The 25,202-nt window shown below is 43.3% G+C and overlaps 6 protein-coding genes across 7 annotated transcripts; 2 read left to right on the top strand and 4 right to left on the bottom strand.

Annotated features, from left to right (window-relative positions):
• Nucleotides 1-182: 182 nt before the first annotated feature.
• LOC111602095 (proton-coupled folate transporter) lies at nt 183-4,053 on the top strand. Its single transcript, XM_023319029.2, has 7 exons — nt 183-675; nt 743-855; nt 1,733-1,883; nt 2,422-2,605; nt 2,669-3,318; nt 3,392-3,548; nt 3,622-4,053. Exons 1-7 carry the CDS (start codon nt 471-473, stop codon nt 3,683-3,685), a joined length of 1,524 nt encoding a protein of 507 aa, XP_023174797.2. The 5' UTR covers nt 183-470; the 3' UTR covers nt 3,686-4,053.
• Nucleotides 4,047-8,239, bottom strand: LOC111602094. The gene is made up of 10 exons (XM_023319028.2): nt 7,397-8,239; nt 7,233-7,342; nt 7,022-7,172; nt 6,268-6,451; nt 5,600-6,207; nt 4,922-5,058; nt 4,637-4,826; nt 4,529-4,576; nt 4,336-4,444; nt 4,047-4,269 (listed from the first exon to the last, which is right to left on the bottom strand). The coding sequence occupies exons 1-10, from the start codon at nt 7,521-7,523 to the stop codon at nt 4,212-4,214; spliced, it is 1,722 nt and encodes a 573-aa protein (XP_023174796.1). The 5' UTR covers nt 7,524-8,239; the 3' UTR covers nt 4,047-4,211.
• A 1,452-nt stretch (nt 8,240-9,691) lies between these two features.
• On the bottom strand, nt 9,692-12,552 carry LOC111602123 (tetracycline resistance protein, class C). Its single transcript, XM_023319072.2, has 8 exons — nt 12,230-12,552; nt 11,914-12,174; nt 11,653-11,842; nt 11,210-11,505; nt 11,010-11,155; nt 10,746-10,935; nt 9,958-10,114; nt 9,692-9,868 (listed from the first exon to the last, which is right to left on the bottom strand). The coding sequence occupies exons 1-8, from the start codon at nt 12,489-12,491 to the stop codon at nt 9,811-9,813; spliced, it is 1,560 nt and encodes a 519-aa protein (XP_023174840.2). The 5' UTR covers nt 12,492-12,552; the 3' UTR covers nt 9,692-9,810.
• Nucleotides 12,553-13,082: 530 nt separating this feature from the next.
• Nucleotides 13,083-14,262, top strand: LOC111602108. The gene is made up of 3 exons (XM_023319050.2): nt 13,083-13,383; nt 13,442-13,965; nt 14,027-14,262. The coding sequence occupies exons 1-3, from the start codon at nt 13,115-13,117 to the stop codon at nt 14,254-14,256; spliced, it is 1,023 nt and encodes a 340-aa protein (XP_023174818.2). The 5' UTR covers nt 13,083-13,114; the 3' UTR covers nt 14,257-14,262.
• Nucleotides 14,246-14,988, bottom strand: LOC111602109. The gene is made up of 2 exons (XM_023319052.2): nt 14,766-14,988; nt 14,246-14,711 (listed from the first exon to the last, which is right to left on the bottom strand). The coding sequence occupies exons 1-2, from the start codon at nt 14,858-14,860 to the stop codon at nt 14,264-14,266; spliced, it is 543 nt and encodes a 180-aa protein (XP_023174820.2). The 5' UTR covers nt 14,861-14,988; the 3' UTR covers nt 14,246-14,263.
• Nucleotides 14,989-15,165: 177 nt separating this feature from the next.
• On the bottom strand, nt 15,166-24,759 carry LOC111599964 (dnaJ homolog subfamily C member 13). 2 transcript variants are annotated; one of them, XM_030223851.1, is made up of 20 exons: nt 24,651-24,759; nt 24,020-24,292; nt 23,816-23,956; nt 23,617-23,761; nt 23,024-23,225; nt 22,454-22,958; nt 22,218-22,396; nt 21,945-22,152; nt 21,396-21,806; nt 20,994-21,335; nt 20,725-20,933; nt 20,498-20,666; nt 19,665-20,432; nt 18,911-19,601; nt 17,657-18,854; nt 17,062-17,593; nt 16,131-17,000; nt 15,947-16,069; nt 15,625-15,883; nt 15,166-15,557 (listed from the first exon to the last, which is right to left on the bottom strand). In XM_030223851.1, exons 2-20 carry the CDS (start codon nt 24,209-24,211, stop codon nt 15,442-15,444), a joined length of 7,260 nt encoding a protein of 2,419 aa, XP_030079711.1. In that variant the 5' UTR covers nt 24,212-24,292; nt 24,651-24,759; the 3' UTR covers nt 15,166-15,441. The 2 variants fall into 2 exon arrangements, with proteins under 2 accessions (XP_030079711.1, XP_030079712.1); XM_030223852.1 differs by having other exon boundaries at nt 23,024-23,222.
• Between the last annotated feature and the right edge of the window lie 443 nt (nt 24,760-25,202).

The raw sequence follows: 25,202 nt of genomic DNA, 5'->3' as shown, positions 1-25,202 counted from the left end.
AAACTAAACTGAAGAAAATGAAGCAACTTAATGAGAACGCGTTTCGCAAACGCTACAAATGGCAACGCTTGTAAAGAACAGTGATTTACTCAAAATGGCATGGTAAACAAGAACAGCTGTTGCTGCAGTGGAAAGCTTTTGTGTTTAGAAAGTTTGCGACGCGCTGTATGAGCTAATGAGTAACAGTGGAACAAATACTATTAAGTAGTATTGTGTGAAGTGTAAACGCAACTGGACAGAAGTTCCGTTCCGCTAAATTACGTGCTCTCACACACACATACACTTACTGAACATTGTGAACGTCGCAAATTATAAAGAGCGCGATTTGTGTCAGTGCAGATTAACGAGTTTTTATTTTGTTTTTTACTTAGTTAATAACAATTCAACATGATTTGCTAGTTCCTTTGTCTAAACAAACAACTCCAACTTTTGCTGATACTAAATATATTTAAAAAAGTGAAGCCAATAAGATGAGCGCATCAGCCGATCGAGAGCCTTTGGTAAACGAGGAGGAGCAAGATGAGGAACAAGTGCCACGCCTACTAGATGCTGCCGAGTCACGCTCAGATATAGAAGCACCTGCCTTGCCCGTATCCAATGAAGACGGCAGCTCTACCAAATGGTTTATACTAGAGCCCGCTGTATTCTTGATTTTTGTGGGTCGCAGCTTGATTGGTAAGCAAAATTAATTTGGCTGCTAATTGGAGTCTAACATAGTCATACTTTACTGTACTGTTTTTAGGGGCGGTGCTGCAGAATCAAATACTGTACCAAACCTGCGTTACGATCATGCACTACAACGAAACCCAATGTGAACCGTTGCTGGGCGTCGATCGCGGCTCGGAGGAAACAAAAGTAGGTTTCCTGTGTCAGCTCCAGATGTTATCTTATATAGTATATATGCGATATATGCAATGGTTAACCGTTTGGTTATTAAGTTAAATATGAGAGGAGCGAACTGAGACGGTATATAACTATAAATGGTTCAGTTATACGGGATATCCGTTAATCCTTCGTACTATTATATATAGTTTATGTAGTCCTTCTCTATTAAGTAGCTCAAAACCTGTTGCAAACTCAGATCTATCTATATCAAGTCACTAGCTTCTCCAATACCATAAGGCTAGACAGCTTAGATCGGGTTTAGGATCATGTTTCGTATACTTTGCAATCAGAGTTAGCTTTTTAGCTTATCTACCCGACTCTACTCAGTCCTCTATCTTGACATCCACAATCATTTTATTTGACAGGGTATTAAAAATTTGCTTAACAAGTCTCTTTCGGCTTCTCTCTTGTATTCATATCTTTAAAAAGCGCATTTCACATTTCTTATCGCTCGAATTGTTATATACCAATTTCCATTATGCGAACGACTTAGCTTTACGAACTGTTTCAGAAGCATCAACGAAATCCAATCAGAAGAAAAGCAAATCTATTTCATGATCTATTGTTTCCCCAGGCAGCAAGGGGGAGATAAGAATGAGAACCTCTATAGACATATATGCATATATACATACACATATTGAAAATAGTTCAGCTCTTATCGGGGGCTTATGAACAAGGTCTCTGAAAATGCATGACTAATTGTTAAAGTAGGCACAGAATATTATCGATCAAGGAATATTTTGACTGCACCCAAATGGAACGCGATGAATCATTCCAGTACTAGTTCAACAGCTGTTCGAGAATTGTTATTAAACAATTAAAATGCATACTATTTTTATTGTTGTAGAAGTTGGAAACCGAAGTGCAGGGCTACTCAGCGGACATAACAATGGCCATATCGCTATTGGAGAGCATAATGCCTGCGTTTGTCAGCCTCTTCATTGGACCCTGGTCGGATAAGTTTGGTAGAAGGCCAATACTGCTAACGGTGTTTACGGGTAAGATAAATATACAATCCAATTCGTTTTATTGACTATTATAATAAATATTAATATTCAATATAATAAATATTGTAATTAATAAATATTAAATATTAATTATAATTATAAAATATAAGTTAATTTTACTTACTTATATTTTATAATTATAATTAATATAATTATATAATTGTAATTAATTAGTTTTATTCAATTATTATTTTTTAAATTATTTTTTTATATTTGCTTTTCTTACTAACGTCATTCTAATTATTCTAATTGTTTATTAATTAATTAAAATTATTTTCAATTTAAATTTAAATCAAACATTTTAAGAATGAAATCTCTTGCCAAATAGATTTTTTGTTAGATATGTGATAATTTGAGTAACTAATTAATTTAATTAGAATTTGAATTAAAATATTATTGCTAATTAATATTACATATTAATCTGAAGTTAGTATTGATAAATGTCAATAATTAAATTCCAGATAAATTTCATATTTCTATATATCTCTCCATTAATATATCTAAATGCCATTTATATTTCCGTTCTCAGGCTACGTAGTAGGCGGGAGCATCTTGATGGCCATATCGGAGGTAACAATGTTCCGCAACATTAGTCCCTGGTGGTTCCTGCTGGGCTCGGTTCCGTCCGTTCTGAGCGGCGGCACTTGCGCCCTAATCACGGGCATTTACTGCTACATCTCCGACGTGGCCAAGGAGCAAAAACGCGCACTGCGGTAAGTCCCTCTTGCGTTTTTCAGTTCGATCCAGAATTGCGATTAATTTGAGGCTATTTTCAGAATGGTGCTGAATGAGGCATCGCTGTGCGCCGGCTTGATGGTCGGCAATGTGGCCAGTGGCTACATTTATGCCGCCACCAATTCGGTAACGCTGTTTGGCATTGCGGCCGGCTTGATGTTTCTGGCGCTGGTCTATGTGTACTTGTTGGTGCCGGAGAGCTTGCCCGCTGAGGATATACATCAGGGCTCAAAACTGCGTGAATTCTTTCGCTTTGGCCTGGTCAAAGATCTGGTCAGAACGAGCGTATTGCGACGTGACAACTTCGATCGCGCCTTCATCTGGCTAACTATGATTGCGCTGACCATAACCATCTTCAATATGGAGGGCGAGAATACGGTGAATATCATGTTCATGCGCGAGCAGTTCGACTGGACCATCAAGGACATCAGCCAATTCAACGCGGCACGCATTGTCATACAACTCTTTGGCAGCGTGGCTGGCATGATACTGCTGCGACGCGTCCTTAAGGTCTCCATCATCAGCGTGGCCATGCTCTCGCTGGCTGCCTGCGTGCTGGAGAGCACAGTGCGTGCCACAGCGAAGTATTCGTGGGAAATGTACTTGGGCATGACGCTCGGCATGATGCGCGGTGTTCTGGGACCCATGTGCCGGGCCATACTATCGCATGTGGCTCCAGCCACGGATGTGGGTGAGTGCCTCACTTTGACTCGCGCTCTTTAACAGCTCAAACCAATTTAACTTAACTTCCATTTTTTTGCCAGGCAAAATCTTCGCTTTGACCACATCCATGGAAATGGTCTCGCCGCTGGCTGCTGCGCCGCTTTATACATCCGTCTATAAGGCCACTGTGGGCTTCTATCCCGGCGCCTTTAACTTCATAAGCGTCGGCCTTTTCTTCCTCTGCTACATTCTAATGGCGTAAGTAGTAACTACACTCGCACATGATATATAGATATGCATTTAAATCTCTCTCCTCTCTCTACGCTTGCAGCATCATCTTTGGCATTCAGAAGTCGATGAACAACTCAAGCGTCTATAAGGTCATAGGCAGCTAACCGTGCGTTACCTCAAGCCCGGCTTAGGTCAATTACCAATACCTTAACGAAAATGCAATTTACCTTTTTTGTGATGTCTAGACAGAATTCTTTTATATACCTAATGTTAACCGTAGATAGTCCGATTTTATATCACAATGTCAAGTATTAGATATTTTTCTTTTTGTAAATGTGATTGTGAACGTAACTGTAATTTCATTCAATTAACGTAACTGCCCATAGGAACTGAACTGTATATAAGTGGCGATATCTCGTAACTATCAGCGTATACAAAGTTGTAAAATACAAACAGAGGGAGAGGTCAAGCAAATTGTATTATAAAAACTAAATCAAATTAAAACGCTTGTAAAAAGTAGGCCAAATCTAAATAGTGTCTATAATTAATTGAATCATTCAACAATTCGTTAAATTTATTGCTTATTAGAAATAATGGGCTAGATCAGATCACAATTATTTACAAATATTAACTAAAACTAAACTATAAGTAAGATATATATCGCATCCCATCGGAACACCTGGCGCCCTTCTATTTAAGCACCTTGGCATAGTATTGCTGATGCATGAGCTTGAAGCGTAGCACAAAGCTGCAGAAATGTACATAATTAGCATTGGCATTAGCGTTAGCATTAGCATTAGCATTAGCAACTTACCAGATGAATATAAATGACATCATATAGAAGCCCACGCTCATAAAGTTGAAGAGACCCGGGTAATAGTGAAGCGAGCTCTTGTAGACGAAGGTGTAAAGAGGCGCAGCAACTAAATTAATAACAATTAATAAATAATTAATAATGCTAATGCCAATGCACAGCTCAGCTCATAGCGAGTTGGGCAACAGCTTACCAAAAGGTGCAAACGATTGCAAAACGTTTTTGATCGAGAAAATTTTGCCTGAAAAACAAACAGAAATTGAAGTCTAAACAAATTAGATAGATAATATATGGGGCCTACCCAAATCGGAGGCAGGCACGATGTTGGAGACAATGGTGCGGCACATGGGTCCGCCAATAGAACGAAATACGCCCAATATCACCGATAGATACATGTGCCAAGGCTGAGTCGAGAAGCCTCTCGCCAAGTTCTTCAATATTTCCGAGGCAAACGCAAGCAGCGCCAATGTTACCACAGATAACCGAAAGATCTGTGAATACATATAGAGTTAAGATCATATTGCATAGTTTGAATAGCCAATAGCATATAGGATATCCCCCATATATCTTTGCAGTATTTGCTCACCTTTCGCAGTATCAGAAATCCGATGAGTGCTCCCACCATGGGCACCAGATGGCTGACCGTCTCGTAGAAGGTGTAATCCCTCACAGACCAATGGAACTTCTCGCGCACGAACAAATACATCACCGTCATCACGCCATCTGTCAGATAAATTGTTAGTTGAGTCTAAAGTGAACGACTAGCAGATATCCTATAACTCAGAATAAGAGTTGACTTTGCCATACTGCCAAATACTCTATCCCAGACAGCAATGTCTGCTTAAAACATAAATGACCGATTAGTAAATACCCTATATATGACAGTAGAGGTTACCATCTGATGAACTTCGAGATACCCTAAAATTTTGTATTCTAGAGTGAGCTACTAACAGATACTTTGTGCACGAAAGTGTAAACAATTTTATTAAAAAGTGAACGACTAGCAGATACCCTATACTTGAAAGTAGAGCTTACATTAATCTAAGCAACTTGCAGATGCTCTAAGCACTAGTTGTTTTTATCTACACTATACCACTACTAGATACCCTATGCTCGAAATGGTATACGACTAGGAGATACCCTGTACTCTAAATGAAAGACTACTGTAGCGCAGAATCATAACCGATAGTAAATAATCAGTAGTAGCACCAGATACCCTATACTCAGCTGCTTCCCTTTTACCTTTAATTCTGGTCGAACTTACCAAAGACAAAGATGGACAGGCACATGGCTATTGTCACTAGCCAAATAATTGCGCGAGCATGATTTTCGCGTGGCTTCGTACAGGTGTTAACCATCTCGCGGATGTGTGAAAAGCTGAACAGTCCGGTCTTTTTGCCATCGGTTTCGGTCTGCGACTTGCACTGGGCCTGTGCCCGGGCCTTTACCTTGGGCGGCAGCTGCTCCACATATTTGGCCAACAGATCCTCATCGAATGTCATGTTAGGCGTGGCGGGCGTGGGCAGCTGTTGGCATTGTTGTTTCTGCTTATCCTGCTCTGAATCGCAATCAGGATTCATGAATATGGGCGGACAATCAATGGCCACACACTCCGGTTGTAGATCAGAAGCCGTAATGGGCATTTCTTTTTCTTTACTGGCAGCGGAGGCTTCGCTCGCCATCTTGGCCTCATTAGCTTGTCGATAATGCAGACTCTCCGGCACGACGAATACTACAAAGAGGCAGCCCAATGTAGTGATGCAGCCGGAGATGCCAATCGTAGTAGCTGAATTGGTCGCTGCGTAGACGAAACTGGACAAGAGCGAGCCACTGGTCAGGCCGATGAAAAACAGCGACTCCATGAAGATCATGCTGAGATGAGAAAGATGAGATTATATCTAATCAGGCCGATTACTAGAGTACTCAACTTACCGATATGGCCGCGTTTTGGTATCAGTTATGTCCGAGATGAAGCAGAGAGCTGCCACAGAGAAAACGCAATTGCCGCCTAGCAAGGAATGCGGTAAAGCAGCCGCAATATACCACCAAGGATTGATTACATAATGGGTGGACAGTTGACAAATGGCAGAGGTAACCAGAAACGATAGGGCAAACCCTGTAAAAATATATTTACCAGGTATAATAAATGCGTTGGCCATCCAAATGAATACAAGACTCAATTTTTCTTCCTTGGGCGCGAGCTTAGCTGATCATGATATATTTTATTCACTCACACTCGCACCTACCATGTAAAATTCAATTAACGTCAGCTTTTGTCCAGCTGCTGTCTCGCTCTCACAGATGACAACTATTAATGAAGCTACTCAATACTAAGCGAGCACAAGGGTAAACGAATGGCGAATGAATGAGAAGATTGCAGCATGGGCGTCAATAGGATTTTTTGAAGGGGTTTTACTTTAACTAGAAGTGACCCTTGGTAATTGCAAGTAATAATGACATTATATAATAGTTTAATAATTTTGTATAGTTTATATAGTCAAACTATACAGAGTACAGGGGGTTAGCTAGCTTTGCCTACGCTCACAATAGCAAATAATTAACAGTTATTTAATGGCTGCAATCTAACCAATCGCCGACACACTGGTATATTGTATCGATATATATACACTGGTATGTATAAATATAATATATATGTATAATATAATATAATATAATTTTCATTTACCAATCATGGACACGATTAGCAATGGCTTCCGTCCATAGTGATCCGACCAGGAGCCAATGAACAGGCCAAAAAAAGCAGGCACAATACTCTCCAGCAGCGTGCGCGATAGAAATAAATTAGCCACATACGGCTGTAGCTCCGTTTCAATCGCCTGGAAAAAAATATAATTTAGTGACAGTTTCGTATAATATACGTATATATAAATATACACCTTTATTTCTGCGCTGGAATTTTTATCGTCCAGTAACTTACAATCGGTTACATTGTAGTGAAAGATCACTGTGCAGGTCTGATAGATTATCTGATTTCTCATGATGGTATCTAAATGTTTACAGATATAGAAAAGCTTATATAATGGTCATTTGAGGCACTCACTAGACAATGTTATCGAGAAGAGCAGCATAAACACAACCGGTTCTATGTAAACCATATGAAAAATTCGATGCCATTGGACATCGCGCAAACGCTTGAGTGTCAATGTTGGCGACACTTTTTGTACCATTTTAAAACTTTTAGTTTATGTAAATACTTTGTATTTATTTTAGTCTGGGATTCCGTTGTAAACTATTTTGACACTTGTTTCTCTTGTACACAGTTGGCTATGCGTAATGTTTTTTAAGAATGGTCCTGGCCTTGATCAACTGGCTACGACGGGATTCGAAATGGCATACTAAGCATATATATCATATTTTTATTTCAGATATAGTTCAACGAATCTATTACTTTAGGGGCCACTTTGAAGTTCGCTTGGTTATGTTAAATGTTTATTAATTAGACTCTGTCGAATTTAAACATTGACATAATAGCAATAAACAAAAATAGTTATCACCGTGCGCACTTCACAGTTCAATTTTATATTACGTATACAACATGTATACACACGCACACACACAGCGATCTTGACCTTATTTGAGTTTTAGCTCAGTTTGGGATCAGAGATGCGGTTCGAATTGTAGATTGATTCCGTAAATGAGCTGCTCGCTGTACAGCCTCTGCGTTTTATATGCGGAAACAGCAAAAAGTTTAACAATAATGTAAAATGAAGCCGCACACAAATATTCCACAACACTTGTTCATCAAAAATCCACTCCATGAAAAACACATATACATATGTAATGCACCTATGTACTTCTATGTCCGCTGATTCTCACAAACATTCCGTTCCCGACACGACTCACTGAATGGCTATAGCCAGGTAGCTCGATATCGCCGCCTCAACGATTCCGATTCAATTAATTTCTATTTTGCCGACTGCCAGCCTTAAGTAACTTTTTGTGGCCCCCTCGACAGCACCTGCTACAGGTTTAAGCATTTCTAAGCCAAACTTTCTGTTGTTTTTATGCCCGTTCAGCTAGCTGTGCATTGAGTATATGGGCTTAGTCCCTTGATACGCTACTAACTAGAAATTGTAAATTAATTATCAATTTGTATAGCCGGGTATACGCTAGTCGGTCAAGCTCACCATCATCATAATCTGGCTCAAAAGATTTCAATATGCAAACATTTATATAAAAAAGCGTTTCTTGAACTGTGAACGAGCATAGAGAAGTCGTGCATAGCCCTTATATCCACTTGTTTTCGTCGTGCAAATGAGAAGCACGAGCCACAGTCAAAGCCCGCAAGAGAGTCGCAAAAAATTAACAAACTCTTCGGACATCAAATAAATCTTATTTAAGGAAACGTAGCAAAACATCTGTTTCAGACTTATATATAACTTGTATTTTATATGTATACATATATATTATATTATATTCTATACATAAATTATTTAGTTGTACACAAATATGTAACTCATATTTCAGGTGGAGCTGTAAAGCGAGTAGAATTTATTGTCTTAAAACGCATTCAATCAAAGCTCTAATTTTAAATTAGCAAACCCAAATTAACGCTCAATTTAGCATCTGAAGTCTGTTTGTTTATCTTTCATATTTATATACAAATATACATATATGTATCAGTATATACGTATATATATATATATTTGTGAAGAGTTTGTCAAGTGACTGGCGCACACGCCAATGACTGAAAATTAACAGAGAATTGTTTCGATTCGCATGCCACTGCTATTAACCCAATACTAAAAAGTGGAAAAGTCAAAGGCAAATCGAAAATTATTTCAATTATATTTATAATATGTAAACAATTGTTAAATGTGGCAAATAGAAAGCGCAATTATCGTTTTGCCCTGTGGCGCCTGTTGTTTGATTTTGTGAATACTCTGTAAAAGTAACTCAGAAAGGTATATGCATTCTTAGAGACTGTATAAAAAATTACTTGTAATTTTATATGAATTAACTTTTGATAAATAATCGATTTTGATGCCTAGCCCTTAAGCTGGAAGACTTAAAGTAGCTAGCAACTAGATGTATTCGATCTAATATATATATTTTTTTCCTCTGCTCCCTCGCTACCCTCCAAAATTTGTCTCCAAGGTATCTAGCAGTCGCACACTCCCTTTCTTTATCTCATATATAACACAATTGGTCTACACACATATATAAATTCCTTCATTCGCCCTTAAATAAATACAGTTTCAGGGTATTTCCCAGTCGAGCCAACCCAATCGTCGTTGTTTTTATGTTGGACCATAAAAATCCCCCACTCAATGTACTTATCACAAACTTCGCACATTGGTGGTTTTTATTATAAGCAAATATTCAAATAGGGTTTTTTTATATTTTTTTATATACATACATTTATAATATATCTTCCAAACCGGCCAATTTGTATAATTGATGTGCAAATTCGTCGAATGACGGGCACATTTAATTTAATTAGTTTTTAAAATATCATTTGAAAATCGGCTCGTAGTGAGCGACATGTTTGGATTTCTTTCGCCAGACGACGCTGAAAACGAAAACAAGAAAAAAACGAATTAATTTTTTGTCAAAATTAGCATAGCAAATGTTATTTGCATAACTCCGTGGAATACGCACAGCAGCAAGATTATCGCCAGACCAAACAGATTGGCGCTGATCAGATTGAATAAGCCCGGCGCCGTGCTCAATGTGAGCGTGTAAAATACGATATATATCGTAGACGAGGCGAACGGAGAAAGCGTCTGCAGCACGCTGAGCAGCGCAAAGACTTTGCCTGCAAGAGATAAGAGATACGATTCCAATAAAGATACTAGCAACTCGATTGCAGCGCCTAAGATACAAATGTATCTTAATGAGATATACTCAATAATGCAAATGATATTGTAATAAAAAAGATAGAGATACAAGGGTCTCTCAAAGATATAAATTTACCTCAAAGATACGAGTGTCTTAAAGAGATACACAAATGTCTCATAGATACAAATGTATCTCACAGATATCAATGTATATCCCAGATACAAATGTATCTCACATATACAAATGTATCTCAAAGACACAATTATATCTCAGACACACTAAAGTCTAACAGAGATACAAATGTGTCTCTAAGATACAAATGTATGTGATTGAAATATGCAAATGTATCTCAAAGATACAAATGTATCTTAAAGATACAAATGTCTCAATGATATACAAATGTGTGTAAGAGATACTTATGCATCTCACAGATACAAATGTTTATCCCCGATAAAAATGTAGCTCAAAGATACAAATATATCTCATAGACGCTGTCTTACAGAGACACCACTGTACATAGGCACAAATGTATCTCAGATATATAGTACAATACAACTCAAGCACTCATGCAAATGTTACACTAAAGATACAACAATTCTCAGACAAACCTCGCTCATCGTCTGGCAAGAGATTCGTAATCATTGTGCGGCACATGGGATTCACCAGAGACTTGAAGAGACCCAAGCCAATGGCCAAATAGATTTGCCAGTCAACAAAGGCAAAAGCTTTCATCAGACTGCTCGCCGCGTGACTCAGCAGCGAGATGAGCGCCAGCCACAAAACAGCCGACCCAGTGCACTGCCAAATGAAATAAATAAACGAATTAATAAATTTATATATGGAGATGGCAAAACTGTTTCTGGGAATCCTACCTGGCGTAGCGACCATAGAAATAGAATGCCTCCCGAACCGGCCACAGCGGGCACCAAAATGCTCACCGACTCGTAGCTGGTGAAGTCCCTTACGCTCCAATGGAACTTGGCGCGCATGAACATATAGAACACGGAATTGCTGCCGTCTGGAAAAGGAGAAAGATATACCCCCCAGTTAGCTACTTAGATCACCCACTCACCCGACACGAAGGCTGTCAGCAGCAGCACACACATCAGCAGCACGAGTATAGAGCGATCCTGGAAGACGCGCCCCCTCGCACAGCTTTGCCACAAGTCACGCAAGACAAAGCCTTCGGACAGCTGGCGCTGTGGCAAACTCTCGGGCAACAGGGCAGCCATGAGGAAGAGCGCAAACAATATCGAACCAGCTGAGATAACAAAGATAATGTAGGCGTTGCTGGCCTCATAAGCGTAGCCAGAGGCAAAGCTGCCCAGCAGCAGGCCCACATAGATGCACAGCTCATAAGCGATCATTCTACGGAAAGGTAAGACACATAAAGATGTAGTTGAGGTAGGTCAGATGGTTACAAAAATCTAATTTAAAAATACAAACGTATCTCAAAGCTTCATTGCCAAGCGCAAAGTAAGAGATACAAAAGTATCTCAAATATATGTGACTCACCTATAAGATCTCATTTTGCCCGTGGATACATCGCCTATAAAGCAAACAGCCGCCACGGAGTAGGTGACGCTGTTGCCCAGCAGCGAGAGTGGAATGATGCTTATCACATAGAACCAAGGACTAACCAGTCCATGGCGTTGCATAGACATATAAGCTATAGCAGCGGAAAGTATGTACTGAAGTGCATAGCCTGAAAGTAGGACGGAGTTGGAGATGAAGATTTGGCTTAAGTTAAGCTACGAGTAAGCAACCAAGTCGCACCCAGGTAGGAGGCCAGCAGCAGCGGCTTGCGTCCATAGCGATCCGCCAAGGCGCCAATAAATAAGCCACTGAAAGCGGGCACAATGCATTCGACGATCTTGATGGTTAGGAAAACGCGAGCTGCATAGGGCTGGACCTCAGCTTCGATGCGCTTCGTTTCATTCGTGGCATTCCGTGTGCCCAGCTGGCTGCAAATCGTCTCCGAGTAACCAAAGCCCGCCGTGCAGCTCTGATAAATGATCTGAGATTTCAGTATAGTAGCTGAAATATAAACGATAATTAGATAAGTCCAGCTTATAGGGCATACGAGACTTACATGAGAAATTATACGCGAAGAGCAGCATTAAGATCAGCGGCTCCAAAAGAAAAGTTCTTGGCTGCGCGCATATCTGAGCAGCTGCATCCGGGCTAGGATCTGGATTGGTCTCTACTCTTACTGCGGGCACTACAGCATCCTGCTCTTCAAAGCTTGCCTCACTGCTGATACTACTGCCGTAACTACTACGGCTGTCTGCATCATGGCTATGCCGCTTCGATTTGGCGAAGAGGTTCTCATGGGCGTGCGGTGCTTCCTCCATAATACATTTGCAACTGAGACTTGTAGAAATCTGCTTGAATTGCTCATTTCAATTGAGTTAAAACTTGCGTTGTTCTGAGATAAAATGCCGACATTCTGTGTGCATGTATGCGTGGGGTTTCCATTAGGACGACAGCGATATTTATATAAGTATATTTGCATGTGTATGCACACACAATGTCGTTGTTTGATCCAATTCATTAGTCAGCAGCGAAGTCGAACGACCAAGCTACGATTTTACTGCAGAACGTGCCTTATCTTAAGTTAACAACTAACTTTATTTAAGCTCTTTTAACTAATGTGTTACAACGCAAGCTTTTTATTGTGATCATCAAGCTTTGAACTAGGTACATAATTAAATATAAAATAGAAAACTGGGTTCAAAATATATTATCTTATTTTTTAAATTAATCGCTTTTATTATTTGAATATTGGCGGGTAAATTTTATGTTTTTCAAAGCCAGCCAATACAAATACCAAAGATAAAATACGAAACTAAAATAAAAAATTAGCTAAATAAGGCAGCTTTGGGAAGGAACAACCAACAACTAAAATACCAAATTTCGATCCATTTCGATAAAAGCTATCGATTTTGAATTAATTAATCGAAAAACAAACTACCAAATGGAAGCCAACAGAGATTTGCAATCCGCGATTTTCGCAACTGAAACAGGAAAACAATTGTCTGAATATCATATTAAATTGCTGCAAAAACAAAATATTCGAACAGTGGAAGAATTTGTTCAAGCAAATAAGTTACACAAGATACTCGCGCTTAGTATCGATACAACGGAGGAAATTAAGCGGGAGATTTTGGATTTATGTGTGCGAAGAATTAAGCTTAACTCAATTTATAAAAGCAAGCCCATAAACTACTCAACAGGCATAGAAGAGTGCGTATGGTAACGCAGTTATTTGTTGAGTTGTTAAACAATATGATAAATATTGCAGATTGGATAACCTTTTGGATGCGATTGGGCAGCCTTTGCGACCAGGTCGTGTGTGGGAGCTTGTTGGTGAAAATGATGTGGGCAAAACCGAATTGCTGCACACGCTGGCTGCAAGTTTCGTTTGTAAACAGGAAGACAATCAGCAGGTGCTATTTGTTGATACCAATTTGGACTTTGACAGCGAACGCCTAGATGAGATACTGCGGGAGAAGCAGCTAAACGAGGAAGCTATAGATAACTACTTAGATAGGATCAATGTGATTAAAGCATGTTCTGCAGAAGCTTTGCTGGCAGCTCTTAAAGAACTGCTGCAGCAGCTAGAAAGTTCCAAAGGAAGTTTCTCTCGCATTAAACTGATCCTGATTGACTCCTTGACATCGTGTTATATTCTATATCGCAGCAACTATGAGCGCAACAAGGGACGCAGCTTTCTAACAGAGTTGACCATGGTTATACGTAAGCTAGCTGTGGAACACGGCATAGCTTTTATCATAGGCAACGCGACATTTGGTTTGGATGAAGAATGTAAGAGACATGGTTTATAGCTAATTTGTATATATACATTTGTTATCTAAATATACAGCAGCTGCAGATGATGATGAAGAGCCGTTGTGTCACACAGGAGCACTGAATCCAGAGGATTTCAACTACTTGGGGGACTACTGGAGCTCCGTTTGTACCCTCATCCTGTCGCTGGAGCTGGCAGAGGATTCTGGGAAGGAGAATAGTCTGCGTGTGCTGAAGGTGCTTAAAAATAGCTGTGGCATCGAAGAGGGCAGCTGCTGGCTGCGCCTGACAGATGCTGGCATCATTTGAAACCTAGTTAACGTCTTGTTCCTGCTCCTGCTCCCAGTTGCTGCTGCTGGTAAGATTTCATTACCCTCTTGCCTGGCTCTATGCCATCGCTCAAACCAGGTCGTTTTCTCTTATTAGCAGCAGCGCCTTTGTTGCCTGTTGGTGCGGCTGTTTCCGTCTTAGGCTCACCTCCAGATGCCGCCTCCACAGAGAGATCCGAGTCGTGCGCGTATTGACAACTGGTACCAAAGCGGCAGCGTCCTTTTCGATAGTTCCAGCAGATTTTGCGTCCGTTTTTCAGCTGCAAGTGAGCATCGTTATTGACCATTTTCACATGTCTTTCCAGTGAAGCGGTCTTATGCAGTTCCGCCTCCAGAAACGGATTGCTAAACACATCGCCGGTTCGTTTTGCAGCCGCATTATCCAATGCATCGCTAGCACTCGGCAGCTTCAAGGGCTTCTGTGTGGCAGGCGGGCTGAAATTACAATTATTATATATACGAATTATAATATAAATACTGTTGACTCACCTAGTTGACTTGTTTGTTCCCTCCTTTTCGGACTCACTGCTGCTGCTTTCCACATCGGATTCTGATGAATCGCTATAGTCAGCGACAAGCGACATTGTTTACGTTTTAATCAACAATAGACAGTGTGACCGCGGTGCAGAAATGCCAAAAAATACCAACATAATTAACTACTATGCAGCACTGTTAATAAATATACTACTATACAAAATGATAACGGAAAATACCAAATAATTTATAGTACAAATGAATTTGAAAATCAAACTTGAATTCTGAACATTTCTTTCATTTGTAATGAGTCTGTTTTATTTCATAATACATATGTATAATCACTTTATGCATGCTTTAGTTAAGGTGTATATGTATGTATATGCGTGTGTGTGTATATCTGTGTATGTAAGTGTGTGTATTCGCTAATTACTATTTATACAATTTATATAAATATAAAAAATTAAACGTTTCATAGACTTTGTTACAGATTTGTTAATATGTTATGTTTTGTTTTGTTTTGTTTTGCTTCGTTTGATTGCTGACAGCCACGTCTCACTACTGCGTGTAAAAAACTTTTAATACAATAAAGAAAATCTGTTTAAATTTCCCCATCGAAAAGGGAAACCGTCTGCACCATTCATAAGTTAGGCTTGGCTTTCGTGTGGCTGATGAGGCAGATGAGGAGACGCTAATCAATTTGTTGACGTGCCGACGGATCATCGCGATCAATGGGCGGCGGCGAGGTAAGCACTTCAACGTTTTGCGCTGGTCCGGCGGTCAAGTAGCCAGCCGTTGGATTAATTCCTAGAAGCGAACACGTTAGATATAGCTTGTGCAATTCTGTTAATAATATTAATGCCAAACGCGTTACCTGTTAAGTAGCCACGTATATTGGTGTCTGTAATGAAGAGATCATGTCGCTGATCCTTGAACTCCGCCCAGACGGGATGCTTGACCAAGATTTGCGTGACTCGATCGCCATAATTGAGATTGTGGGTCATGCCCTTGAGCGCAGCGACAATTTGTGCCTTGACCGCGGATGCATTGTCCACAAATTCCAAGCGGCTGTCCAAGAGACCCAACAGAAAAGGTATGAGACCTACCTCCAGGGACTGGCTGATCAGAGAGTCCTAAAGAACAGCAAAGTTATTGCCAGACATTCTTTGATAAGCCTTGGCTAGCCTTTCACTTACATGCTGATGCTTGAAGAGTCGACTCAACGCCTCACAGGACTTCTCAATGCAGTCCCTATTTTGTTCCATGCAACGCTTTAGTGGCGCAATGCATTCCGTTTGCGATATGGCGCTCACGCAGAACTGAGGAATGAAAAGGAAATTAGTTAAAAGGATTAGCCCATGAGTCCAACTTGAAGCCCACCTCCGATAGCGACAGCTGATGTAATACTGATAGCGTGTTCTTTGGCTGCACGGAGAGCAGATTGAAGAGCTTCGGTATGTGGCCCAGTACGGGAATTTCATCCGCTAGATTAGGCTGTGAGCGTAGTAGCTCCACGAGTGCCGTCGTAGACAAGTCCAATACATCCTGTTCCGTGGAGCTCTTGCTGGTTTGTTCCACAACAAAGTCCAAGAGATCGGACAGAAATTGTTTGGGCTTGCGCAACGTCCAAGCTGGATTGCTGACGAACAAGCGCAAGTAGACGCCGGCAACAACGATTTCGTTAGACATCAGATCCTTCAGCATTTCCGGATCCTTCCACAAGTGCCTCGCATTTGTCTTTTGGTGCTGGTAGAATCGTTTGCAAGTCTCTGCCACAGCTTCGCAGACACTCGAACGAGTATCATCATTCCAAATCAACTCCGGATGCTCGTGTATGGACTCGAAGAGTTGCACAGAGGTCGGCGCCGACTCGATCATGGCATCGATGAAGAGTCCAGGTAAGAACTTGGATATGGTGATCCGCACCTTGGGCCCACTCAGACGGTCGGCTGTCATTTTCGCCAAGATCTCGGCGCACATTTCGCGTATCTGTGGATTACGTGAATTGCAGAACATGTCCAGCAAATAGATGACAGCACCCTTCGTCTGCGCCTCTTTGATCATCTCCTGGACGTTCATCAAGCCAGAGAGAGTCTCGAGCACTTTCACCTGGCTGGCACGCAGCTCTGGGTCCTTGAGCGCCACCAAATAGTTGCCCAGTATCTCACAGGCGGCTACTTCCGAGACGCACTCCTTGTTGCGAGAGACCAGAGCAACGACCTCCAACGCAACAGCCTTCACACTGGAACTCTGCAGGACATCAAAGAGCGAGATTAGAATACTAATAGGAGTCTGCTTTTATGGCACTTACATCTGCGAATATATTGTTGGCCAGAAAGCCAAAGATCATATCGAAATTGCCAATGCATTGGATCTCCACCTCGGCATTCGTTTTGATAACGGCGATCAGGGCACGCAGCACCATCGTAATGTGCAGCTCCAATTGCGCGTCGCTGGCATAATCATATTGGGCCTGTTGCAGCGAGAGCTGTCGCTCCACCTGTGCGTCCGTCTCCAGCTTCTTGCGACTCTTGGAGCGATTGTAGGCAGTCAGCACCTCGTCAAAGGTGCCGCCAGTCTTGGCCTCCAGCTGCTGTTGCTGCTGGAGCTGAGGATGATTGGGTGCCAGGGTGGGCGTTAAGATGCCATCGCTGCCCATTTTGGGTCCTGCTGGCGCTACTGCTGCAGCCGCTTTCGGTGGCAGCTGCTTGAACTGCAGGAATTGATAGGCATGCTTTAAGTACTCCAGCAGATCCATAATAAACTGCTTGGGCTGCGCAATCGGATGCGTGGGCATATCGTTGTAGATTCGTATGAAGATGCCTCCTATTTGCAGCTCATCCCTGGAATAGATGTAAATATATCAATATAAGCAATGGGATTATAGCTAAAGCTCAGCCTCTCACTTGTGCGCATCGAATTCGAAGCTGGAGACCAGCTCGTAGACCTGTGCAATGTCCTCGTGCGTCTCCTTGGCCGAGGCCAGGCGCTGCTGCTCGAGAAAGTCCTTTAGCTGTGCGCGCGTTGCATTATCCCAGATGAGATAGGGATTACGCGTATTGGCCGTCAAGAGCTTCAGCACATCACTGTCCCTTGCCGTCGCCAGCTGATTGGCAATGTAACGTGTGAGCAGCCGGTCCAGCACCTGCCGAATCAACATATTCTTCGCCTCGCCAGACACAATGTACTTTTGTTGAATGGAGTTCTGCTGTTGCTGCTGCTGCTGCTGGTGTTGCTGTTCGCTGTCTGTGGAGCTGTTCGTATCGCTGCTAACACTCGAATCCTGCTTGGTGAGCATCGCTGGCGACTCCTTCTCCTTGCCCGCTGTAATGGCCAGCTGTTTGCTCTGCAAGGGATTATGCGCATTTTGCATGTAAGCCGAGTTGGTGGTGGAGGCGGAAGGCTTTGGTTTAGTGGCAGGCACTGCTGGCTTGGCAGTCGGATTGGCCGGCGAGTTGGATTCGCTGCCAGTGAGTGGCTTGTTGCGCAACTCCATGCTGTAGCCAGCCAGAGCTATGCAGCCAAGCACAGCCATCTTAGCCAAATTATTGGCCAGCTGCTGCTGATTGGTTTTGTCGCTCACTTCCACTCCGCTCTCGTCCAGCGTGTAGTCGTACTCGAACATGAATAGCAGCAGCGACCAGAGCACACCATTGCGTGACAGATTGCACTGCAGATCATAGTTGTTGGCCGCCAGGCTGGTCACCAGGCTCACTGAGAGCGTATGCTTGAAGTAGACCACGCGGCAGACGTCGGACAACAGCTGCGGCAGCTGTATGATCTTCTGCTTGCACTTCTCAAAGTTGCAGGCGACCTCGAAGCAACGCGTCACATTCGATATGACCTGATAGTGCAATGACTCTGGCTTCGAGTCGACGCCCAAGATGGAGACGCAGCGCGTGTAGGCCTCCAGAAGCGCCTCGATGCCCTCCTCGCGGCGCAGCTCTTCGGCATTCAAGGCCGAGCAGTGGACCGTGTGGTAGCAAAGCTCCGAGGCAGCTGTCAAAAGTTGCGCCTCCTTAGAGAACAGCTCGTCGTCGCGGGTCTCCAAGCGTATGGTCTTGATCAGCTGTGGGTAGCCCGCGTACTTGTAAGGACGCAGCACTGCAAGCATTCGGGAGATTAGCTAACATTTGGAGTGGAACTGTTCTTGAACTCACCATCGGCATAGCGCTCGAAGAGAATGCTTTGGGTGCGCAGTATAAGCACTATGTTATTGGGATCTGGACCGCCCGAGCTCCAAACGGAGCGCGAGCACAAGAACTCATAAGCTTGATTGACCTTCTCGAAGATCTCACGGCCATTGGGATTCTTGTCCGGATGATACATTTGTGCCAGCTTATAGTAGCTCTTGCGTATCAAGGACTCATCTGGCTTGGGCATCTTGTTCAGATCGATGCCCAGATCCTGGTAGGCCTGCTGTATGGTCATCTGTGGCGGTTTCTTTTCCACCTCCTTGCGCCAAGCATCCAGCGTGTGCTTGAGCAACTGCACCGGATCCGAAATGGGCCAGTTGGGAAACTTCTGAGTGTCGCACAGGTGGCGCAGGTAGTAAATGTGACAGAAGAGCTCATGCTCCAGCTGCGGATAGCTGATGACAGGTATGGCCAGGTAAGGATAACGCGCCATCGTATGGCCACGCAAGCGTGGCGTGAAGTCGGCAATATGAGCGGCGATCTTTTCGATGAGCAGCCGACGCATCTCCGAACTCCAAATAACCTCGGGTGTATCGAATTCCCCGAGAAATATTTCGGCAAACTTTTCGGCGCTGTAATTTTCAAGGAAACAGACCATTGCCTCCGGCAGCAGCTGTCCGAGAATGCTGCGATGCATAATGCCCGACTGAGAGGTCTGAAAAGAGAACAGAGCTGTGTCAGAACCTGGAGCACCTGCAGTTGCCTGCTCCTGACTCACCTCTTCGCTGCGAAAGCCCTGCTTCATGTGCGTCATCTTTAGGAATCGCGTTATGGGCAAAATATTGCTGCCCGTGTACATGAGCATGAAGTAGAAGACGCCGGTCATGTACACCTTCGGCATCTCTGGATTATCCTCCATGATCTGGCAGAGGAGCGTGGCCACGCGCTCCAGCAAGCCTGGATCGTGGGTCAGGCACACCTGCACCACATGGGGTAGGCAAATGAATTCCGAGAGCTTCCTCGACAGCTTGGGTCCAGGAATTAGAACAGCGACGCCATTCTGAGTGCGGCTGGGAAAGAAGCTGGTGCACTTGATCAGTATGTCGAGTATTTTGGATGACAGCTCCGTTTCGTCATAGAGCGGCGTTCCCTTGGCTATCAGACACCATTTGAGCTGCGGGATCTGCTGCAGCGAACGCCAGCCATCCATGCCAATGGCCCAGCAGCGAGTCTTCGGCGTTATCAGGCCCTTTTGCCAGAGCTCTTTGAGCTCCGAGTAGGTAATCGGGCCTTGACGCTCCGCCTTTTGACCATCCTTCTCGATGTTGTAGTACCAATCCTTCTCCTCATAGGCCGACATATTGGGGCCCGCTTCGATCACATTCGTTTTGGTGTTCAGCTGTGCGCGGCCCTTGTGCAGGTGAGCCAAGGTGATTAAATCCACCAAGCACTGCACATGATCAATCAGAGCGCGGCAATTGGACTTTTCCAGCACCAGGCAGGATATCAGATTGATCAGAGCATCGCGCATGGATGGAGACAGGCACTAACAGACACGCAAAGGGCGATCATTTAGAGATTTGATTGAAAGAGTTCCGGCTATGATCTTACCCGATCGCTGAGCTGTAGAATGTAGGACATATCGCTAAACTTGCCAATCTCCTTGTGATAGCGTCTATAGACCTTGGCCAGGGCCTGCAGCGAAAAGACGGTCATCTGGTCATCATTGACGCGCTGCCGGCAAAGCACTCGTCGGTACAGAGCATTGAACAGCTCGACGCTGCAGATAAGAACACAAATCAGGCAACAAAGTTCGCATGGATAAGAGTTGCACCTACGGGTCCTTGACCAAGTTCTGTGGCCAATCATCCTTCTCCAGTATGAGTCTTATGTAGTAGTCGCCTATCTTGATTTCCTCTGCGAGGCATTGGTAGCCCACCTCGAATTCCTGATAGTTCCAGGCCACGATCATGTTACCAGCCAAGTCGCGATCGTTGAGGAACTGCCTCAACTCGTTCTCCAGACACATGCGCAGCTCCTCGCGAGTCTGTGCCAAGCAGCCAAAGTAAGTAGCTGTTACGATTCCCAAATAATCCATGCAACTCACCTTATGATTCCATATCAAGTTGGGCAAGCTGTGATCTTTGGCAAAATTGTAGAAGAAGTAGGGCAAGTTAACGATTGCATCTGAGGTTTTCTTCTTCTGCCTGCGATTCCGCAGCACTACGGGACGATTCTTTAAGGCTTGGGCAGCTCCATCCTGCTGCTCGATGAGGTTCATGCCCCAATGCTTAATACCCTGCAAATGCTTCTCTATCACATTTTTGCGAGTCTTCTTGGAATGTTGAATTGCAAATTTGAGATTGTCGCGAAAGTTGAGTTTATCCTCCTCCACATCCGTCTCTGGCACACTCTCCTCTGTCTCCAGAAAGGTCAGCAAGCCAGCGGGCTGTAATTAAACTCAGGTGAGAACAACATTTCAGGGATGCCTCACTTTCGTATGACTCACAAAAATGCGTTTGAACAATTCCATTGCCTCGTCGCTGTCTGTCAGCCAGAGGCCAATCAAATGCCTCGATAGCTGACGATGCGTTGTCAGAGTGGGATCATTCGAGGGCGTATAGAGCGCAACCAATAGATGACGACACAGAGCTGCCTCATCCAAAGCCAGCGCCTGCATTTGCTGTGCCACATGCAGCTCCCCCTCCTCGATAATTGCGCGCAGCACCAAGCCGGCTCCTTTGACAATTGCCAGTGATGGATGCTGAAAGAGCTTATACAAAGATCTGCCCCGCTCGGCCACCAGCTCGAGCAGTATATCAAACTGCTTGCCATCTGTGGTCTCGCTGTAAGGCACGCACAGAGCGAAGGTCATGAAGTCCAGCATCGCCGACAAAACCAATGCGCCGCTGCCATGACTCTGCAATTAAGAAGAATGAAACTTGAGCTTCTGATTGTTCAGATTCAGAAAGTACAATGGAAATCCTTTGTTGTACAGTGTAATTGAAGCTCTCTCCCTCTCCCTCTCCCTCTCTCTGTCTGCCCCTCCGTCTCTTACCACATGCATGGTCCACATATTGAGCAACGTTTCAAGAAAAGATTTCGATGACAAAATGGAAGATTTGTTCAGCTGCTCCTGCTTCAAGTCGTGATCCGTATTCACCGAATGCATCAGAGAGTTAATCATATCGATCGCTGAGTAGGTGACAGCCAAGTCTTTGCGTCGCAGCGCAGCGACAATCTTGGTGCCAATTATCTCACGAAAGCTAGAACATATAGATTATAGATAGCGTCAATTGGACTATTTCTAGTAGATAAGATCGCTTTGTACCCGGGCAGATTGGTAAACGCCGCGTAGCCCACTTTGCTGGCCAGCAGGCGCGTTAGCGCATGGAATATCGCCTCCAGCTCCGTGTTGCTCAGCTGAGCCGTGGGACTGTCCAGTTCCTTCTGAGCCAAAGCCTGTAGAGCGCTCATTATAAGCTTCTCCTTGTTCTCCGCGAATAAGCTCTGCTGGCAATTGTTCATTAGTATATTTCTCAATAGTCAAATTAGAGTTTAGCTCACATCCTGAGTAACACTGTAGTTGAGTCCACTGTGCGGCACGTTCGCATTGAAGCGTTCGAGTATCTCGTGGCGCTTGCTTGGATTCTGGAAATTGTTGATAACCAAACGCAACAGATTCGCTTCGGTCTCCTCATCCACAGAGCTGTTGAGCGGCACGTAGCGCTTGCCCCTCGGCGTGTTGCCAATGCGTATGTGGACATCCTGATTGCCACTCGAGCGCACGGCGTCCAGCACAGTGGCCAACAGAGAGTCTCGATCGTTGGTGCTGTAGCTACGCACGATGCCGTTTTTATACTCAATGCAGAATCGTTGCAGATTGTCCTTATCGCGCACCAGGGCAAAAACATCAGCGAGGGGTCGCAGCGTGCACACGCTGTAGGTCTGCGGATCGCGCTCCAAGAGCGTGACCTCCGTGAGGCAGAGTATGCGCTTGACTGGATCCGGGTGCCTGGGCGTTATCTTTTGCACTGTGAACTCTGTCATCGAGGTCTGGAACTGATCACCACTGCAAGAGATGGAGAGCATCAGCAACTGATCTGCGATTGCCAGTCCCTTTCGCATCACACTCACCTGTACTTGCCGAATCGCTGCCTTTCGAACTGCTCGCAAGTTATTTGACTTTTGAGTATTTTGGTTTCGATGCCGAGGAATTGCGATGAGCGTTGGACAATGTTCTGCACGATCTCATGGTGATTGAGCGCCTTGAACATGTGCAGGCGACTGAAGCCGCCGTAGGCCATCACGATGCCATTGTCATAGTCCGAGATGCCTGCTTAAAACGTGCGCGTAAACGAGAAACCATAAAGGTGAGTGTAAAAAAAAAACAAAGAACAGAAGAAAAGTAAAAACAAAACAAAGCGAACACGTATTAAAATGTGAAACAGGACAAAAAACATTGAACACATTAGATGGGATCAAGGCGGAGGAGGAGGATGCTAAAGCAGGAGCTACGGAAATGCTAATGGAAGTGTGCAAAGGCAAGAGCGGAACTAAGCTGAAGGCAAAGCCAAAAGGAAAGACAAAATCAAAGCCAAAGGCAAAGGCTAAAGCGAGGCCAAGGGCAAGTCCAATATCAAAGCAAAGCCCACAAGGAAGGCGGAGGATGAGGAGTTGGCCAAGGCCAGAGCATTTGTCATTTTCATTTCAAGCCTTGTTATAGGTACCTATTATTCCTTCAATATCCTTGTACATGTAGCTAGTGAGCACATCGTTTGTTGTGGGATCCAACTGATCCAAGGAGCAGGGCGTGACCTCCAGCACAGTGGGCAAACTAATGCCCGACCAATGATATTTATAAGCATTGAAGCGCTGCAGGAGAAACATTTATTTATTTAAAGATAACTGAAATCAGAATTTGCTCACGAGTGCATTTTTGGGCTTGTCCGCGAATTCCCTGTAATATTTCAATATCGAGCTGAGTATATCGTTGCGATACTCCGAAGAGAGCTTGATCGAATCCAGCTTTTTATCCTTCTTTATTGTTAGCACAAACTCATTGGGAATCTGAAATTCAAATGAAATACATTTATAATAAATTGGTAATAAACATGCTATATATATGCTCACATTTGTGGTCTTGGTGGGTGCGGCGGCTACGATGTCTGAGTAGGTCCAGCGATTGGTTAGATCAAATTTGTCTGGATTGTAGGTGGAAATGCCGCTGGTGCCGATGGATAATATGCGCTTATATTTGCCCTTCCACGAATGCTTCGTCACAATGAAGCATTCCAGATCCAAATGCTCACGTGGCGGCAGCATCTTCCGAGCAATCCAAGTACTTCAAGAATTCCAACAATTTCTAACTGTTTCCAATTATTTTAATCCAACTAGATAACAAAACTGCAAAAGAGTGAGAGAGAGAGAGAGACCGAGAGAGAGACAGAGACATGTAAGCTAATATGCATTAATATGTGTTTATGCTAGTTCCAATTGGCGGCACAGCTGATTCATAGCTAGAAATCTCGAAATCAACAAATTCAATGCTGATTAATCAACGAGCCATTGACCAAACTTTTATCAACGACCACGGCCCACACGATAGAGAGCAACAAAGACCGAAAAGGGGAGTAAACGTGACGACGACGTCGACGTCGACGGCTACGACTCCCAATCAGAATCAGCGGCGTTGCTAATTAGCTTAAGTGCTGTTGCTGCGGCTGCTGCTGTTGATGTTGCGCTGCAACATAGTGTAGCTCACCTTAAACATTTAATACATTTCAATTGCTAGCACTTGAGTTTTACAAATTATTGTTTATTATTTCTATGAATATTCAACTTTTTAGTTATTTGCAATTTTTGCATTTGCATTTTTTTTACAACAGCAGCGCAAGCAATGTGACCAGCGCTGGGAAGCACTAAAAATATTAGTAAAATATACCAGGGCTGCAACGGTTACTAAATTATTTTCTTACGATAATTTAGAATGTAGCAACACAAAATTATATTAATTTCATTAACATAGTTAATTTTTTTAGCGTTGGTATGTAATATGTATAATTTGTATATATGTATTTAGAAAGTCTAATTTTAATTAAAAAATTAACTCTCTGCTTAAGGAATATCACTTATGTATTTTGTCACCTCATAGCCTTTTGCGCAGGGCTACCTAAACAAACTCATCTCCAATGCACGATAACTTATCGATTGTTACAATTTAAGTGCGCGCCAGAAAATAAATTCAAATAAATTTGCATAGTTATTGCGCACCAGCTATAAAAGCAATTATTTTTTTTTGCATTTTCACAGCATA

The sequence above is a fragment of the Drosophila hydei genome, unplaced genomic scaffold, assembly GCF_003285905.1.
Source record: "Drosophila hydei strain 15085-1641.00,03,60 unplaced genomic scaffold, DhydRS2 tig00000315-arrow-arrow-pilon, whole genome shotgun sequence".
Lineage (NCBI taxonomy): Eukaryota > Metazoa > Arthropoda > Insecta > Diptera > Drosophilidae > Drosophila > Drosophila hydei.
Note: the sequence above shows the minus strand (reverse complement) of the source record. Positions and strands in the feature narration are given on the sequence as shown.

Coding starts and splice junctions, on each gene's coding strand:
- LOC111602095 (XM_023319029.2), top strand. CDS start 471: ATGAGCGCATCAGCCGATCGAGAGCCTTTGGTAAACGAGGAGGAGCAA. Junction 856..1,732: donor GCGGCTCGGAGGAAACAAAA/GTAGGTTTCCTG, acceptor TTATTGTTGTAG/AAGTTGGAAACCGAAGTGCA. Junction 3,319..3,391: donor GGCTCCAGCCACGGATGTGG/GTGAGTGCCTCA, acceptor TTTTTTTGCCAG/GCAAAATCTTCGCTTTGACC.
- LOC111602094 (XM_023319028.2), bottom strand. CDS start 7,523: ATGGTACAAAAAGTGTCGCCAACATTGACACTCAAGCGTTTGCGCGAT. Junction 4,827..4,921: donor GATTTCTGATACTGCGAAAG/GTGAGCAAATAC, acceptor ATGTATTCACAG/ATCTTTCGGTTATCTGTGGT. Junction 4,270..4,335: donor ATGTCATTTATATTCATCTG/GTAAGTTGCTAA, acceptor ACATTTCTGCAG/CTTTGTGCTACGCTTCAAGC.
- LOC111602123 (XM_023319072.2), bottom strand. CDS start 12,491: ATGGAGGAAGCACCGCACGCCCATGAGAACCTCTTCGCCAAATCGAAG. Junction 11,843..11,913: donor GCTGCTGGCCTCCTACCTGG/GTGCGACTTGGT, acceptor TCCTACTTTCAG/GCTATGCACTTCAGTACATA. Junction 11,506..11,652: donor GGCAAAATGAGATCTTATAG/GTGAGTCACATA, acceptor ACCTTTCCGTAG/AATGATCGCTTATGAGCTGT.
- LOC111602108 (XM_023319050.2), top strand. CDS start 13,115: ATGGAAGCCAACAGAGATTTGCAATCCGCGATTTTCGCAACTGAAACA. Junction 13,384..13,441: donor TACTCAACAGGCATAGAAGA/GTGCGTATGGTA, acceptor TAAATATTGCAG/ATTGGATAACCTTTTGGATG. Junction 13,966..14,026: donor ATTTGGTTTGGATGAAGAAT/GTAAGAGACATG, acceptor AATATACAGCAG/CTGCAGATGATGATGAAGAG.
- LOC111602109 (XM_023319052.2), bottom strand. CDS start 14,860: ATGTCGCTTGTCGCTGACTATAGCGATTCATCAGAATCCGATGTGGAA. Junction 14,712..14,765: donor GGAACAAACAAGTCAACTAG/GTGAGTCAACAG, acceptor TTGTAATTTCAG/CCCGCCTGCCACACAGAAGC.
- LOC111599964 (XM_030223851.1), bottom strand. CDS start 24,211: ATGCTGCCGCCACGTGAGCATTTGGATCTGGAATGCTTCATTGTGACG. Junction 23,226..23,616: donor GGATATTGAAGGAATAATAG/GTACCTATAACA, acceptor GCACGTTTTAAG/CAGGCATCTCGGACTATGAC. Junction 22,397..22,453: donor ACTACAGTGTTACTCAGGAT/GTGAGCTAAACT, acceptor AATTGCCAGCAG/AGCTTATTCGCGGAGAACAA.